Source organism: Gossypium raimondii, chromosome 8 (assembly GCF_025698545.1).
Source record: "Gossypium raimondii isolate GPD5lz chromosome 8, ASM2569854v1, whole genome shotgun sequence".
Classification (NCBI taxonomy): Eukaryota; Viridiplantae; Streptophyta; class Magnoliopsida; order Malvales; family Malvaceae; genus Gossypium; species Gossypium raimondii.
This window is the reverse complement of record NC_068572.1, coordinates 9,068,526-9,087,604: the sequence shown is the minus strand read 5'-3', so window position 1 is coordinate 9,087,604 and position 19,079 is coordinate 9,068,526. Positions and strand designations below refer to the sequence as shown.

The window sequence follows — 19,079 nt, the reverse complement described above, 5'->3', positions numbered from 1 at the left end:
AAAAAGTGATTGGGACAAATGATTTGTTTGTTTTTCTTTTGATTGGAAGTTCAAATATTAACCATTGAATGAATCTGTTTCTCTGTTAAACAAGTTGTAAACTCTACTAAACAAACTTTTTAAGTACAAAAGACACCAAACCACATTATAACATTGATTTCTGCATGAAAATAAGGCCAAGATTTTGAAATCCTTACCTTGTGTTTGAGAATCAGTTGCCTCCTCTGACAGTTCACCTCTTCAATCTAAAAATTCAAATAAATATGGTCTAAAATAAATATTAATCTTTGATTAGTACCAAATTATTTATTTTCAACGGTGAGTGTCGGACGCCTCAAAGAAAAGATCTTTGACAAAAAACACCTGAAAAATCTAAGGTAAGTATCGACAGTGGTGAGTGAAGTCCAAATCGAAGGAGCATCATTGCGATGGTTGATGGCAGGCGAACGTCAAACGATGACGGTTACCTGGTGGACGTCGGATGGTTCACAGAGGTGACTGGCACTGGCAATAGAGATTTTGGGAGATTTTAAATTAGGGATTTTGAATTTTGAGGATTAGGGAATTTTTTGCATATTTTTAGATTTTGTTTTAGGATTTTTATTTTTATTTATTAAATTATTAAATTATTTTTAGTTTTTACGATTGGGTTGGGTTTATATATATTGGACTGAGTTTATATTGGGTAGGATTTAGAAGTGTTGGGGGTAGGCCGGTGATTGGGGCTTGGGTCTTGGTGGGCATTGGGCTAATACTTATTATATATAATATTATTTATTAAGTTCAGTTAATTAATCGATTTTGAATCGAATTAATTGATAACCGAGCTTCCAAAAAAATATTAATCGACCTCCAATTTAATTAGATCGATTAACCGATTGATTAATCGAATTAGATCAGTTCGATCAGTTAATTCAGTTTTAACCGAAATTTACACACCCCTACGTTGAACCATTAATTTTAGCATGTGTAACATTATCTTTATTGCATGTATTTTGTAATTTTAATTCAAATTTTCTAGTTTGTATAATATACTGACTTAGATAATATCCCAGTATTTTAATGTAATATTCACTAAAGTGCAATCTTTTTATTTTATAGTTGAACATGTTTAGGCAATATCAAAATTCTATCATAATCAAATAAATTTTAATGAAACTAAAAGTATACACAAATTCTAAGTACAGTGAAATATTACTTCAATTGATAACAACATTTCCCATACATTTGAACATGAAGTACATTAATTCATATTCCACTCGATCGAAATGATTGTCCAATATGGTAGGTTTGATGCGAGCTTTTAATCCGATTATGACCAACTATTCTGCACAGACCACAATGTCTGGTGTCGATTTTCTCCCTCAAGTCCATTTTACCTTGGATTTTAGTGACATGTGGGCGACCTTTTGACTTCCTACGTAACCCCTTGTTTAGGACAAGGTTGAAAGTCGGTAGAGGCATTTCCCATGTAGACAAATCACATAATACGATAAACTCGTTTCCCCAAATACACAATGTGCATTCCAGAGTGTACACCTCATCAATAAAATATTCAGCATTGATCAAGGCGTAAGCACAAGCTACAACAACATGTGCATAAGGGTAACGAAGTGTCTAGAACTTCTCGTAGTCACACCGTTTATTTCAGAGATCAACTCCGTAAGACTTAAGTGAGATATCAGGTCGATGGTTGATGGACTCTGTAACTCGAAAAGTTTCTAACTGTCGAGAATATATTTTCACATTCATCGACCTTACTCTCTAGGTGTTCACATCTATTGCCTTCTTGACCTCTTCGACAAACAAGTGCCCTGTCTCTATCTAGTTTACTTGTTTTAGCTTTATTCTTGGCATCAAGGTTGCTAGCCTGTATAACGAAGCTGAGAAAACAGATGAAATTAGAAGATGTCGTGTTCAATTCAAAATAGAGTGAACCGCCTCTGTCATGTTGGTGGTCATATAACCATATCGAGACCCGTCATCAAAACTTTTAGCCCATTGTCACAACTTTATGTTACCCAACTAGTCTAAAAAAGGAGTATTCGTTTAACCATGCATATCACCCTCAAGCTTGGTCAGTTTTTGTTTGAAGCGGTGTTGTTCTAGCTCGTACGATGTGTATGTATTCCAAAAAAGACACGTTACCTTTTTGAATTAATTTGTGAAAACCGAAATTTACCTATGTCCACCACTTTTTACGCTAGTTTGCATTCTTGTAGTCTTGGTGGAAGTTGGCGATGTGACAGATGCAATAAATGGATCTTCATGGAACAATAGAACTCCTAATCACGACAATTAGTCCATTCGATCTATCAAATATGATGCAAATATTGTCTTCTTTAACAACATACTTCTGCAAAGTCATCAGGAAGAATTCTCATGATTCCCTGTTCTCCTACTCCACAATAGCAAACGCTATCAAGAGTAATTTCTAGTTATCATCTTAAGCAACTACAATAAATACGATCTATGTATATTTTTCTTATAGTCAAGTTCTATCAACCTGCACAAGTGGCTTGTAGCGGGGAAAGACTTGTACTCATGGATTGAATGTCCAGAACATCCAGTGGAAAATTCTTCTTTCCAGTTGTAGTTGGTCGTTTAGACTGTAATAAGGTTATGTCTATAACTCAATGACAATCCCTAGTACATACTTCCGCATAATGGTTATCCACCATTGTAGTTCATTGTACGACGCATCCCAATCTCCATACAATTGCTCCATAAACATCTGTTTAGCTATCCATGCTTTCTAGTATGACACTCGGTATTAGAATCGTTTTTGCATTTCAGCAATCAATATTGATACAGGAATGGTTGACATGTCTTTCACCATTGATATGACGCAGTTGTAGATAATTTCGCATAAGGTTTTCGGTGATCTTGTGTCATACGTGCAAAAGTGCATGTGTAAGGCCCAATAAATTTTCAAATCTCCCACATATGTGACATTTGGATAAATATAGCTTGTACCTGCCAATTGCACCCTTCTATTGATGTCCAATACTCCTCAATATACAATGTCAGTTTAGACATGACGATTTTGTAGTCAATCAACACATTCATGCTATACCATTTGATGGAAAATACGTAGTCTTCCTTGGTCACAAATTTTTGTCCCACGAACAACTCCTCACATTCAGGATCTGTGACCAATCAATGAGTAGGTAGTATATCGGGGTACTTAGGGAACTCAGATGCATGTGTCACATCGGGATCTATGATCGATATGTGAGACCTAAGATTATTGCATATGACAATGCCTCGACTCGGGTTCCCAACTGAAGATATGTAAACATTTTCATCATTATTCACGCCTTCGTCGTCGATATCATTAAGAACCTCGTCTAGATCAGGATCACTAAAATCTTTAACCTCATGATTAGAATAGGCATTATTATCATATCCAATTTCACCATTTGCATCGGTCTCAATCATCACCGGATGTATCTGTAAACGGAGACCCGAGTTAAGGTTCTCAAACACAAGTGGAGCATTAAGATTGATGTCGAACTTGCGTACAGGCGATCACTTATCAATAGATGCTCTCAGAACTTTCGTACATGAATCTTGAACTCCATATTCTTCACTTAATGGTGTGAAATCTTCAGTTGGCTCCATATCAGCTAACTTAGCAAACAACTAAATCGGTTCAGTGTGGCCACTCCGATTCTAATAATAAAGTGCGACCATTGTCTTCATATTTTTAATTGTCAATAAGTTTTATCTCAATGGATTTGATGGGATTTGACAAAATTAAGAATTTGTAGAATAGTTTTGAGATCATCCTCCCACAATGTCTAACAAATTTTGCATTAATTCTTTCTTTCATATCAACAAACGATACATTTCTATTAAATTTCATTGCTATTTGTTGTCGACATTCAAATATACAACCAATTGTTGTTGTTAAAATTACTTTATCGAAATAAACGCATATGATTATCCATATTCAATACTAAATTTACAAAAATAATTAAATTTCTCAATAATCATTTGAAAAACAAGATTCTACTGTAAAAAAAAATAATATTATACTAACCTTACGAGTTCTTCTTTGTTTTCTCCTATTCTACAAATTTTTTTTCTCCTTTCTTCTTACCAGTTAACTACTAAATAGTTCAAGAAGACAATGTTTAAATAGGGTCCGGTGCCACCTAACAATGCTCCCCCACTTGGGTGCTGCCTAACATGTCTCATTCACCCTTCCAACTCGATTCAAACTCGTATTTAACAGGTAAAAATGGTGCCACTGTATAGGTACCATCCACCAATAAAATATGATTTTTTAACCTAATTATGGCTTAATAATAGCCTGATGATTATGGGAAAATTTGGGTGGTGTTGCCACCTTGTCAGGCACCACCTATAGTCACTATTGCAAATGACTCATTTTGGTAAATAATCTGATTGGGATACCATTTCAGTTGAATTTTTCTGTATTAATGGGATAAGCATTTTTATCCTCGTCGTTGCTAATGTCTGGTTAAAGGTGATCTCTACAAACTGTTTATTACTATTTTAGCTTAGATTTGTCTATTAGGGTGACATCCAAATTTGAAAGGCGACTTCATTTTAAAGGATACGCGTGCTGATCCCGGTATAGTCTTTGCTATTTTCTGTTGGTTGCTTTGGAAAAATAGGAATATGTTTATTTTTCAGCAAGTTGGCAGTAGTCTCAAAGAGATTGTTAGAAGATCGGAGTGTTTCGCCATTAGTATCAGTGAGGCAATAATAAATAGTGATACATTAAGAGTAAGTCGATGTGTGCAGACCAAATGAAGACCTCCCAAATATGGCTGGATTAAAATAAATATGGATGGTGCCTCTAACAGAAATAGAAATAGGTCAGCAGTTGGTTGAGTTATACAAGATTCTTAAGGAAATTGGATGGAAGGATTTAAAAGGTTTATTGGTAGGGACTCTGTTGTTAATTTTGAACTATGGGCTATTCTTTATGGGCTAGAGATAGCTTGTATCAGAAATTACAGTAAGGTGCTTATTGAAAGTGATTATAGGGTTGCCATTGAGATGATAAAGAAGAACTCTGTGAATACTCCTTCGATGACTCTTATTCGAAAGATTAATGAAGCAAAAAGGCATACCCAAACAGTAAAATTTCAACATGTTCCAAGAGAAGGAAACATAGTGGCTAATTGGTTAATTAGATATTGTCCTTGCGATGATGTTGAGCTTATCATTATTGAATTTTTGATTTTTTATATTAGGAGACTATTACTAGAAGATAAACTAAGTACTTATCGTGTAAGAATAAGTTGATCTAAGGCAATTGATTGCCTTCTTTTCATTATAAATTAATTTAAAAAAAAATAAATTGTAATTGACAAAAGTAAATTTTAAATGTTAATTTTATTACCATTACAATTTATTTTATTTTTTGAATTAATTTATAGGTAGGAGATGAAAATGACGTAAGCAAGCACGCGCATCTTAGCATTGTGGACATCTCAATCCTTGTCGGCCTTCAACATTCCTAACTCAAAACCCACCTTGTCAGTATGACTGTTGGTAAATGTTTGTAGGCTTTGCCTTTGCCCCGCTCTTCGGTCTGATTCCTTGCTTTTCAGTCACATGCATCAATGCCTCCCCATTCTTTTCTTTTCAAGTAGGGTTTCTTTTTCGTTTTAGCCGCAGCCGTCTCTACTTAATTAAGTAATCACTTTTATTGAAGTTGATGATTTCACTACATTCCCACCTGCACTCGACCGTAGCTGAACCAAATTTCCTTAGCTTTGACCATTTGACTACCCTCTTTTCCATTATTTAACCTTAGTGGGGGAAGGCCAGTAGGATGATGATCATTGATTTGGGTAATCACAGTTTTTGTCTTTTTACAAATCAATTTTTTTATTCATTAACTTACTTAAACCATTATGCTTCTTGTAATTAGTGACTTCTCTAGTTTATGACTAAATTCCACACACACACAACACACTCAAAGCTCACATCCATAGTTCCACTTTCATGGAAGAGGCAAGTCCAAGGACTCGTCGTCGGCCGGACCGCATTACCCAGTTTCCCCTCACTGGAAATCAGCTGCCGGAGAGCCCTAGAGGTCCAATGGAGTTCCTCTCCAGGTCATGGAGTGCTTCAGCTCTTGAAGTGTCCAAAGCCCTTGCTCACCCACCTCCACCTTCTCTTTCTCATCATCATTATCACCATTATCATCATTCAGCAAGTAGTTCGAGTTCAAGTACAGCTCCCAAGTCCAGCAGCAGCTCTTCTTGCACCACCGCCTCCATACCAGAAGATACCAATGGCGAAACGGAGGAGCTTGATAAGGCTGCTGCAGCCAACCTGCACTTCTCCTTCTCTTCCTCCGCCACTTCACAACTCGTCCTTGAACGCATCATGTCACAATCGGTAATATGGAATACATACATACATACATAAGTTTTAGTTTCATGTTTTACTAATGGGTGTGTATTGTATATATGTATGTAGGAAGTGTCGCCATTAACGTCAGGGAGGCTGTCTCACAGCAGTGGACCTTTGATTAGTGATAGCCCTCCGGTTTCTCCTTCTGAGGAATTCGACGACATCGTTAAGGTCTTGTACAATTTCCCTCATTCTTCTTCCCTCTCATTTTTTTAATAAATATTATTTTAGTAACTGATACTGTAACGCACTCTTTCATTTATAAATAATACATCAAAGAAAGACAGATAAAGCAAAGGTTGAACATTAATAATAGATTGGAGAAAACAGGCAGGAAGACAATATTTCAGCTTTCTGCTCCAACCCACTGCATCACTTGTCCCCTCTTTACTGCCTACTAATCTTTGGGTTACTTTAGTATAATCTGAATAGAGGCGGCCAAATTTTGGTTTTGGTGTTTATAATCTTAGGAAGAGTTATTTTTTTAAGAAAGAATCATGTTAGTAGTTTAATGGAGGTTAATTATTTGGATTAATTAATTAGATTATTAAAAAAATAAAAATTAAATTAAGGAAAACATTGATATGAGTGCGTTTCAGAGCATACTTTTCTTCAATTTAAGGGGTTGAATTATGGATAATAGTAAGAATTATTAAGTAGTAATAGAAGGATTAAAATTAAAATTTAAGCAGCGGGAACTTTTGTCTTCTTCCAAGAAAAACCCTTTATTGTTTTGGTCAAAATAAAATGGCTTTTATTAGTTTCCTTAAGAATCTGCTAAGGTTTTACATTTTTGTCTTATAACAGCTAAAGCTGCCTGTTTTCAGGCACTAAAATCAGATTATTTGTATGGAATTAAACAATGTGATTGGCATGGATGAGCTAAGCTTTAGTCCCAAATGGTTTTTAAAGCCCAAAATTGCGCTTAGTGCTGTACGCTATAAAAAGCCGATGTTTAAGATGCTTCCATGTGAGTTAATTATCTTAGGTTTTCGATTAATAGTAAACTCTCCACTCAAATTCATGGTTTTAAGCCATTACTCATTAGTTTGATTCGATGGTAAATATCCCTTCTTTATTTTTACTAAGATACTGATAGAAGTTTTAATTTTGGGTTTGTAATTACAGTATCTCCGTACCCACAACTCCATTCAACCTTTATTCAATGGAGGTCGAGCCGGCGCTGGTAATGGAGTTAATACCCCAAGCGGGGCAAAGACAGTTGGGAGATGGTTAAAGGATAGGAAAGAGAAAAGGAAAGAAGAAACCCGAGCTCACAATGCACAGCTCCACGCTGCTATCTCAGTCGCTGCAGTTGCCTCCGCCATAGCGGCCATTGCAGCTGCCACCGCAACTTCTTCTTCCACCACGCCGGGAAAAAACGAACAGTCGGCAAAGACCGACATGGCCGTCGCATCAGCAGCAACATTAGTAGCGGCGCAATGCGTGGAGGCCGCCGAAGCTATGGGAGCTGAACGCGATCACCTTGCTTCGGTTGTCAGCTCCGCCGTTAATGTTCGTTCCCACGATGATATTCTCACTCTCACCGCCGCTGCCGCTACTGGTAAACAATCTAAAGATTATTGCAGCTTATTAAGCTTAACATTAGTATTAGAAAATTAAAAAAAAAAATTATTTTGTTTATTGGCAGCATTACGTGGGGCAGCGACATTAAAGGCAAGAGCACTGAAGGAAGTACTGAACATCGCAGCCGTACTACCATCAGAGAAAGGAATAAGCAATGGATTGTACGGTAAAGTAAATAATGGGCATTTAAACCGCAACTATAGCGGCGAGCTTCCCCCTGGTGCTGCCTGTAACCATGAGCTTCTTGCCAAGGGTACTGAACTTCTCAAAAGAACTCGCAAAGGTTAGTTCATTTTTACAATATGGGTTATGCGTTTTCTACAATATAGATTACAAGTAATCATGTCTGTCTGTGTGTGTATCCATATGCAGGTGACCTTCACTGGAAAGTTGTGTCTGTTTATATGAATAGGACAGGACAGGTGATATTGAAGATGACAAGCAAGCATGTAGCAGGGACATTCACCAAAAAGAAAAAGAGTAAGTTTTAATGTAATAATGGTAAATATTGAAAGATAAAAACTGTGGATTGGGGTTAGGGTAAGTAAAAGTGTTGTTTGTGGGGATTTGCAGATGTGGTATTGGAGGTGTGTAAGGACATGGCAGCATGGCCAGGGAGGCATATGTTGGAGGGTGGAGAGCAGCGTCGTTACTTTGGATTGAAGACCGAAACGAGAGGACTTGTTGAGTTCGAGTGCAGGAGTCAAAGGGAACACGATATGTGGACTCGAGGTGTGTCGAGGCTGCTGTCTATTGCTGCTGAAACTAATCGAAAGAGACAATGCTCAACTACTTGGAATCATGGCGGCGGCAGTGGCGGAAAGAGTTTGAACTAATTTCGCTGGCTCATTTGTTAGCTTCTAGCTTCTAGCTTCTAGGTGCTTACTATATAAACTAGTAGTAGTAGATTGATTGGTGCAATCAAATTTCTCTGACTCATTTAATTTTCCGTGACATTTTGGACCGTCTAAAGCCTTTAAAAGGAATTCGTTACATATCCCTTCATCAAAACAATCCTTCAATATACACATATAAATTGGACTGGTGTCCTGGGATTAGTTTTAGATGGAGAGAAATATATTATGCAAGCAAAACAAAATCTTTACAATCCAATTCAACTACCATATGATATGATACCAGTGTGAAAGAAAACACAGATTTTGACTGCGTTTTCAGCCTTGACCTAATTCAGCCACCAACAAATTTTAATTAACAGTAAAAGAAGAAAAAAACCCAGCAAGTGGGATTAACCATCAGCAGCTCTCAAAAGAGTAAGGAGGGAGAGGAAGAGATTAATAATGTCGAGATAGAGAGAGACAGCAGCCCAAATGTATTCATCGTAAGAGTGGCGTTTGATCAAGTTGTCGGTGTCGTATACTATATATCCGCAGAATATGATGGCTGCAAACCCACCATACATCATCACTGCTATTCTACCCAGTGGGAAGAATATCTGCTCCCAAACCCAAAACCAAACAAAAATGTTTCAGTAATGGATCAAAAAGAAAAAGGAAAATGGGAAATTGGAAATAACCATACCTGGATCAAAGCAAAAACAATACAAACAAGGAGAGCCCCAAACAAAAAGGGGCCAAGGAAGCTGAAATCGTGGCCTCTCTTTGCAGCCCAGAAGGTGTACAGAGTCAGACCCACTACCACTGTTGCTGTTAGTATGGCTGCCTCCAATATTACCTTCCCTAAATAAAATATCAATATTATAACTGGTTAATTTTAAGTTTGATGCTTCCGTTTATGATTTAGTCTCTACAATTTCAATTTAGCATAATTTTGTAGTGATTACGGGTTCAAGCAGCATAATGTTCTAAATTAATAATGGGTTTGACAATTTATAAGTAGTTTGATAAAGAAAACAGTGTTGGATTAAAATGCTGACCCTTTTTTTCGACTTATCATATTAAATAAAATATTCAAATGCTAATCCAATTATATATATTTGCTCATATACTGGGTTATCCGTCCGAAAGTTAAGAGGATTTAGGTAAAAAAATTAAGTCCGTTTAAAGTAAGGATTAGGCTCGGGTTTAAACATTCAAGGCTCGAGCCCGACCTAACATATTTTTAATACTTTATATTATGTAATTTAGAACACTTTAAAAAATATATACTAAATATATAACACTACTCTAGTGTAAACATTAGAATAATGTTAATTTGATTGTATAAAAAATTTCAATAAATAAAAAATGTATAAAATAATATAATATAAATATTTTTAAAAAATAATATGGACGGGTCTAAAATGGGCTTAAGTTAATCTTTTACAAATATGGGCATGTGTGGATAAAATTTTAAGTTCAAATTTCGGGTTGAGCCTAGTTTGGACAAATATAAAATATATTAATATCATGTTTAGACCCGACCTAACCCAGCCCATGAGCACGTCTAATCATGATGTGAGTAAAAGTAATTTAATATTAAAATTACATTTATAAAAAGAATTACTCATCAGTTGAATTATAAGTAATGTTAAAGTACTTAGGAATAAACCTTGATTAATTCTGGGTTGAATTCCTATACATGTATATAAAATCAACGGTCAAATCAAAAGACATGAATATTATTAGAATAAAATTTATTATTTTTTAAATAATTTTCTAATTGAATTGAAGTGATTTATAAAATTAGTAATATGAAAAAGAATATATAAAATTATATAAATTAAGATGAAATCTTGATTAAAAGGCAAAATTAAAAATCTTAACATTTAAAGTTTTAAGTTGAATAATAAAAAACATAAAAGGTATAGTATACACAGAAATGATACCTTGAGTAAAAGCGCAGGTCAATCCGATAGCAAACGCGAGAGAAATAGTGAAAGTTCCAAGCAGAAGATAATTCCATGGATGCTTCTGGTGAAAGTAATACAACGGACAAAGAGCTACCAACGCCAAACACATTTCTATTTTACTCACAAATTACCAACAACAAAAACAACAGAAGAATATAAAAGCAAGAAAAGAAACACGCACTGATGAAAGGCGTGACGATTAGGACCATGTAAAGAGCCAAGCCAGCCCCGGTGCTGACGAAGAAACGAGCTATCGGATGGACAAAAACAACCGTCGCCGCCACCCCCGCTGTAGCCAACAATTGAAGGGCCACGATGGAATAAACTTTCCGAATGAAAGCCCACCTCAACTCCGGCGGTTCCAGCATCATCGGATACAAAGGCTGTGGTCCGGCCTCTGCATCACCTTTCCTCTCCGCCGGACTACACATTATCCTAAAAAGTTGAATACAAATTCAAAGTATTAATTCAAAAATCGATAGGTGAAAAACAATGGGGGGTGAATTGCTTCTAACATTCGTGCTGGATTTCACTTTGGTTTTTTTTTTTTATATTTATTTTGTCGTTGGATTGGGGTTTTTTTTTTATCGGTTGCGAAAAAGGATGAAATTTATAGGATCTAATATAAAAACGGCGATTTTGTAGTTACGGAAATCTTGTGGGAACTTGATTCTTGAATCTAAGAAATTGTTATACCAAACTTTTCACTCCATCAATTAGATTAATTAATCTCGAGAATTTTCTATAACTTCTTTTGTTTCCATAAAAAAAAAATTGCGTCTTTTCCTCCATTTACTTTGTGGTTCTTGTAAAAATATATATTTTAAGTTAGAATATGTATTCTTTGTAAATTTAGAATTCAGTCTCTTGCTTTTTATTTTTAAGAATTTAATCTCTTTACTTTTTAGATTTCAAAATTCAGATTTAATTGTTAGCACTATTAAATTTTTATTGTTAAATTTAGAATTTATTCTTTTGACTTTTATTTTAGTAATTTAGTCTCTCTACTTTTATGATTTTAAAATTCGATCCAATTGTTAGTACTAATAAATTTTTATTGTTAAATTTGTTGGTATGATATTTTGAAATAAAAATTACTCACTTAATAGCAATATAACTACAAAAATGATATTATAGTGAACCTGAATTTAACAAAATAATTTTAGCAATATTACCGTTTGGACTTGAATTTTAAAATATGATAAAAGGACTAAATTCTTAAATATAAAAGTATATGGATTAAAATTTAAATTTATGAAGAATACAAAGACTTATAACCTATATTTTAACTTTTTTTAAGGATAGAGTTTTGCAAATATTGATTTCTTTTTCTTATTCTCAAAAAAGTATTGAGAGTGTTTGATGATAAGAGTTTTGAGCTTTTTTTTTTTTTACCTGATTTGAGCATAAATGGAGGATTGAGTAATCAAACTCTTTAATTGTAATGTTTGGTGAATGGAGGTTTGTAAGAGCATGTCGAGCTAACGCTCTAAAACAAAAAACGTAAGGATGAACAATTTTTTTCACAACTGATTGGGAATGAGATATATGGAATGATATATCTGATCATGCTTGCTCAAAAATTACCCCATTTGTTACATGCTCTCAGACCTAACGAGATATGTTGGAGAAATATGTGATTAGATTTTTTTTACAAAAATAATATTAAAAAAATAATTAAATAAAAAAATGGATAGGAAACAGATTAATTACGAAAATGAAGTGTTTATTACAATTAACTTTGGATGTTGCCTGACACATTGACAGCAATGATTTCTTTTTAAAAATAAAATAGATTTGACTAAAAGAGCCAAAAAAAATGAAAAAAAAAAGTTTCTTAATGTCACCTAACACATTAATAGCACCGATAAATTGATTTTAGAAAAGTCTATTAGAGAAAGTTGTTGCTTCAACACTTGACAATTAATGCTAATGTTTTACTTCCAAGCTTTTAACCTCTTTTTCGAATTTTGGTTTGTTAATTAATTACTTTTATTGGGTTCTATGATTGTGATGGAATGTTGTCCCATAATAGAATTCATGTCAATTAAAATATATTTTATAATATAACCAATCTAACTTATTGTGGATGTTGCCTCGGAAAGAAGTATATATATGAAAGCAATTTAATCAAAGCATATACTTTAGGAGATGGTTCCTTTCCTTTCAACAGTTTTCTTCTGAATTTTTATTTTTCTTTGTTACAACTTTTGGTTATTATATAGATTAAATTAAAATTAGGAGACAAACAAAGGTCGATTTTGACTTAATACACTCAAATAACTTTAAAACGAATTATTATTTATCAACTCATCTAAAATGGGAGGGAGAAAAAGTTTTATGTCCATTTTTCAGGTTGAGTCGAGCTCGAACTTAAAATTTTGCTTCAACTTGAACTCGATCCATGATCAAATTTATAATTCAGCAACTTAAATAAATTTTTTTAAATAATGTAATGACCAAAATTATAAATTTTTTTTAATTAACTCATAGTTGAGTCCACCGGAGCCTAGTTTGAAACTGAGATGGAAAGCATGGAATTGTGGGAGCATTTATTTCATAACCCAGTTTTCTTAAAGTGTAAGCATAGAGTTAAATGCTTGCACGATGCAAAGACTCCAAGTGAGGTTTTGTTTACCGCTCACTGAATATACGGAATGGATGGACATTATGGAATTTAATATTTTTAATTATGAAGTGCGATGGTTATTTATTTTTATTTTTATTTGTTATTGACGGTAGATATTTTAATTTTAATAAAAAATATTTTTATGTCGAATATTTATATTATTTATTTAGATACAAGGTATTAGAAAAGTCGGCAGAGATATTAGTTTAGGATTTTCTTAAAATTAGAATTCTTTTAAGGAGATCATAATTAAATTATTATTATAAAATAAAGGGAGATATAGATAATAAAGAACTGAGAAAATATAATAGTAATAGAGAATGTATTTTATTGATCAATTGGATGATTACAATGCTTCATCGGGTTTCTATTTATAGACATAAGAAGTATAAAAAGTAGAGATCTAATTCTAATAACTATTAGAATTTAAAGTACATTAAAATTTATCTTGATCATGATGGACATCTGCTTAATAAAATATTCATAACACTCACCCTTGGATGTCTATTGGTAGATAATGTGCCTTGTTAAAACCTTATTAGGAAAAACCTTATGGGATAAAAAACTAATAAAGGAAAAAAAGTACACAATCTATAATACGCATAATATGTTGCCTTATTAAAAACCTTACCAGGAAAACCCAATGAGACAAAACCTCGATTAAGGGAAAAAGAGTGCAACACATATTTACTCCCCCTCATGAAAACATCACATATTTTCTCATATTCTATGTATTCAATCTTGAATACTAGTTTTTCAAATGACTATTTGAATAAATTTGCTAAACATTTATATTGCCATTCTTTTAAAAGTCACGAGTGAGGGAAATTTGGGGAAATATATTTTGATCTCTTCAGGAGATTCAACAATAATCATAACAAAATTTAATCGTGATTCTTTTATAAAAACAAAAATATGTATTTTGGATCATTTTATAATCCTCATTCAACTACCATTCACTAAGTCAAATTTACCACATATGTTCAAATTATTTCAATTCATATAAATGAAAAATTTCTCAAGAATTTCAATATGCTTTTAGCATCCTAAATCCTTCAAGGATTTTAATATAAACTTTACTATATAGTGATTCATAAAAGGTTGTAACAATAACCATAGACGCAAGTTAAATCTTTTATGAATTGTCAATTTAATAATATATCTAAAGGTTATTGCATCCACCATAAAAGAATATTATATCTTTTCATAATCAATGTCAGGACTTAGCAAAAAACTTCATATTTTTATTTCGCTTTTGCAAAACTACTTCAATTGCACCCTCACTGGCTTTATACCTTTAGATATTTGGATTACTGGTCCAAAAACTCCACGAAATTAATTGTACTTGGGTTGCATCTTTCTATTTTGATAAATTTATTCTATATCTATATTTCTCAATAAATTTATTCAAGATTCTCCTTTTATCTCTTTATTTCAATAATAATATTGCATGCAAAATCATTGTCGACCACTTTTATTATTCGGTTCCACATTTTCTCAAATTGACATAACTTATCGAGATCTCTTATTCTCATTATTTTAAAATTTAGTTTCAGTTACCTCAATCTCTTATGAAGTTTAACTTATTAGTTATGTCTTGGGTTTCTTTTGGAGCACCCGCCTGCACTATATGACCATCTAGAAGAATTTTTATCTTTGGAACAAATCAATCTATTATTTATTCTAACTGATTGTCCTATTGGGACTTTTGATTCAAATTAAAATATTAGATGGTATATAACACTTGGTTATTCTCATTAAGTTTGTAAATACATCTAACAGTTAACTTGTAATAAGTTATCCTTATTGAACTTCTGGTTCAAATTACTCTCCCCCTAACTTATTACAAGTTATTATTTATCTTTCCCAAATGTCGAGAAAACTATCGAATCAAAATTGTAATCACAAATCATGTCATAATTGAATCTCGAATACATTCAAAACATCTAATAATATAAAGAAACTTGTAATTAATATATATTCCCAACTTTTTTTGAGGATTCACTCATCTTTGTGCATTGTGGTGGAGCAATTGAAACATATACGCACATACAAAAATTCAAAGAAATATTTAGGTCTTGATCAAAAACCAATTGTAATGAGGAGTATTTATAACTTATTGGCTTGATGCGTACAATACGTAAATCAACATAATCTCATGTTGAAATAGAAAATTTAGTTCTCATAAGTAATGGTTTAGACATTAATCAGAGGTGTTTTAATCAATAATTTCTCTAAACCATTATGCGCAAACTTTTACAAAAGTTTTTCAAACTCAATCAATAAAAGATTGAGATATAAACTTATCAGTATTAGCAAGACGAATTATCTTAATTGCATGACCTGAAATTAATTATTTAAATAAGCAATCTTGCAAATGATAGGTTGCAAATTAAGAACACATATGGTATTATTTTGTAGATGCATCTACCAAAATCATATAATATCAAAACCATCCACATGGTGGATGAATGGGCCCATATTCGTTCAAGAAATGCAAGACATTAAATCTCAACTTTAGCTAGTGAGTTTCTAATAATCAATTTTCATTGAGAACAAGCAACATATGAGAATTGTTTTAAATTAAAGAATCTTCTGGTTCTTTAATGAATGTCCATATGAATTCTTAATTAATTTTTGCAACATATATGATCCAGGATAGTCTAACTAGTCACGCCAAGTAGTAAATGCATTTGTATCAGTAAACTTTTGGTTTACTTTAACATGTGTTTCAATTGTACTAAATTGTAACAGATTAATAATTTTACTATCATTCCTTTTACTTTGTATCCACATATAAGTGCTATTGTGACATTTACTGCTGGAAATGTCTAAATCAATCTGAATATTATAATGTCACTAAGTCAACAAAATAAATAAATTTTCCAAACAATTATATGTAATATTCGCTTCAGGGAATATGCCAAAATATTCAAATATCTAAAAAAAAAAATTTGCAACTTCAGGTGCATCCAACCACAAAGAGCTTTAAATAGAATTATCATATTTTATTGCTCATAAATAGATCTTTCACAGTCAAATATTTTGCTTCCAACCCCTTAATGGGGATGATGACAAAAGAAGATCACAAAGATTATAAAGTAAATATAAATTAATAACCCAATCCTCTCTTTTCATCCTTTCAAAATAAATATTTATAGCAATAGTGATTCATATGAAATATAATATTTTCCTCATTCACAATCTCAATATAAGATCCATTATAAATATCATTTAAAATCAATGGATTAACCATCACAATATATTAATATATTAGCTTTTCTAGAGCTTTCACTAATTTTATACTATCATATATTTGAATAATATTTGTTTGTTTTAGTACCAAATAAGATAAATACTTTCTATCTATAATGATAGAATTTATTACTACATTCTCATATCCTTCCTCAAAGAATATTAACAAAAACATAATATTTAGGCATATGCCACATATGTGGCCAATAATCTTTCATATCACATTGATAACATAAGTTATCTTTACCCTTTGAAGAGTTATCTTGAAAACTCTTATTATTCTCTTATTTATTACTATGTTCCCACTTTTAGTGGTCTATGATTATATCTTTTATTCTCTTTATGTTTGCATTCACTTCAGGGAATGCAATAAATCTAGTAGGATAGATTTCTAAACGCCTCCATTGATTCTTTATTTCATAATCACCATCGCAAAACATGCGTGGATTTCAAATCAAAATCTATCTATTCATGTTGTCATGACTAACCTCTAATCACAGCCTCAATTACAACAACAATCATGATATCTATATTTTCATTTTTCATAATTGTTATGTACTGCTACATTTACTTGAAATGAAACAAAACTAGTGGGAATAATTTCATAGCTTTTCATTAGTAACTTATTATTTTGCTTAGCCACTAGAAAGTATGAGATCATTCAAAATACTATTAAAGTCATTTTCACAATATTGCTACTGTAGGAGCACATTAAATATTTCAATCATATAGTGTAAAATATTCCTTCAGAAATATATATAATACAAATACATTAGTATCTCATGTTATTTATATAAATGGTTTTAATGTAAAACACATGAATGTTTTATTCAACATATATCTTCTTGATCCGAAAAACAATATTATATTTTACAAAATTTTGCATCACAAGGAGCTAAAATATAAGCTCTTAAAGAGCTTTTTATTGTTTGATACAATATTAGCTATTCAGAGCATATAATCATTTTATTGTATAACCTTAATGAATGCTTAATTTATTTTAAATAAAATTTTATTTATTCATATAAAATAAAATGAACAGTATAAATAAAACATATATTAAACGTAATAAATAATAAATTCATGTCACTAATAAATCATTATGGTTAGATAATATATATTTTATATATCATACCACAACAAAATACAAAATATTATAATGTCAAATTAAAATAACTTTACACTATAAAAGTTTAAACATAAACAATTTCTAATCTCCACCTCTTATAATATAATTTCATCTCAAATTTTACAATGATATGAAATTATCAAAGATAGAGTGAATATCCCAAAGTTCATGACAAGTAAGTATTTTTACTCACATTCCACAATAATCATATATCTTAAGCAAAATCAAAATTAAACCAATCAATTCTATTAAAAATGAAAAAATATTTATCTCCACATAAAATCCCAATAACTAAATGCGTGAAGGGTTTTATAAATTCACGAGATACGATAGTGAATTATATAAATTGAACTTTTAATAGAAATCAAATTAACTTTCAAAAGAAGTTGATTAGATTGACTTACGGTACCATGGAAGAGAAGTAGTGATTATAAACATCCTTTGTAATGAAGAAAAGAGATTATCCCCAAGCAAATATCATTTTGAGAGTGAATTTTACTTCTCGATTTCATATATATAACGATATCAAATCTTTCACCATCCTTAAGAAGAACAAGTAAAATAAGTTAATCAAAATAATGATAACGATAATGAAAGAAGAATGAATAATAATAATCGATATGAAACATTAAATAAAAGAAACTTCCTGTAAAAACTTTGCATCTTGTCGTCAAAGATATTGAAAATCATGAAGGATAAATTTGATCGTTGATAAAAGAAACTATCACTTTGAGCAAGATCGTCTTGATAACATGTTATAAAATAAAGAGAGATACTGAGAATAAAGAACAAAGAAAATATGAAAGTAATAAAGAATGTACTTTGTTGATCAAATGGATGATTACAATGCTTCATCAGAGTCTCTATTTATAGGCATAAGAAGTATAAAATAAGTAGAGATTAAATTTTGCAGTGGAAATTTGTAAGTTATTAAATTTTGAAAACCGTGACTTAGTTTGTAAAATCATATGATTTTTCCGCTTAAGATAATAATTATTACTATATCTAACAAAAGAAAATCAAGAACGAAAAATGAAGATCCAAACAGTTACACAGTCCAAAAAGTTTGAAATAACTTAAAAAAACATAAATTGTCTAATTTATTAACAAAAAAATCAATCTAAGCTCCCGCATGCTGTCTGGTTCTATGTTTACTGATCACCTGAAAAGTTAAAAATAATTGGGTGAGCTTACAAGGTCAGTGTGTACTCAGCCCATTCAAACAGATCAAATAGAAAAATTATGCAAAATTCATGTTTCAAATAGTT

At 32.0% G+C, this 19,079-nt stretch overlaps 2 protein-coding genes across 2 annotated transcripts; one reads left to right on the top strand and one right to left on the bottom strand.

Moving 5' to 3' along the window:
* The first annotated feature begins 5,783 nt into the window (after positions 1 to 5,783).
* Positions 5,784 to 8,933, top strand: LOC105790692 (VAN3-binding protein). Its single transcript, XM_012618418.2, has 6 exons — positions 5,784 to 6,387; positions 6,469 to 6,573; positions 7,531 to 7,966; positions 8,054 to 8,272; positions 8,362 to 8,469; positions 8,563 to 8,933. Exons 1-6 carry the CDS (start codon positions 5,989 to 5,991, stop codon positions 8,823 to 8,825), a joined length of 1,530 nt encoding a protein of 509 aa, XP_012473872.1. The 5' UTR covers positions 5,784 to 5,988; the 3' UTR covers positions 8,826 to 8,933.
* A 166-nt stretch (positions 8,934 to 9,099) lies between these two features.
* On the bottom strand, positions 9,100 to 11,527 carry LOC105790693 (protein LIFEGUARD 2). The gene is made up of 4 exons (XM_012618420.2): positions 10,980 to 11,527; positions 10,775 to 10,888; positions 9,529 to 9,686; positions 9,100 to 9,442 (listed from the first exon to the last, which is right to left on the bottom strand). Exons 1-4 carry the CDS (start codon positions 11,227 to 11,229, stop codon positions 9,236 to 9,238), a joined length of 729 nt encoding a protein of 242 aa, XP_012473874.1. The 5' UTR covers positions 11,230 to 11,527; the 3' UTR covers positions 9,100 to 9,235.
* Positions 11,528 to 19,079: the final 7,552 nt, after the last annotated feature.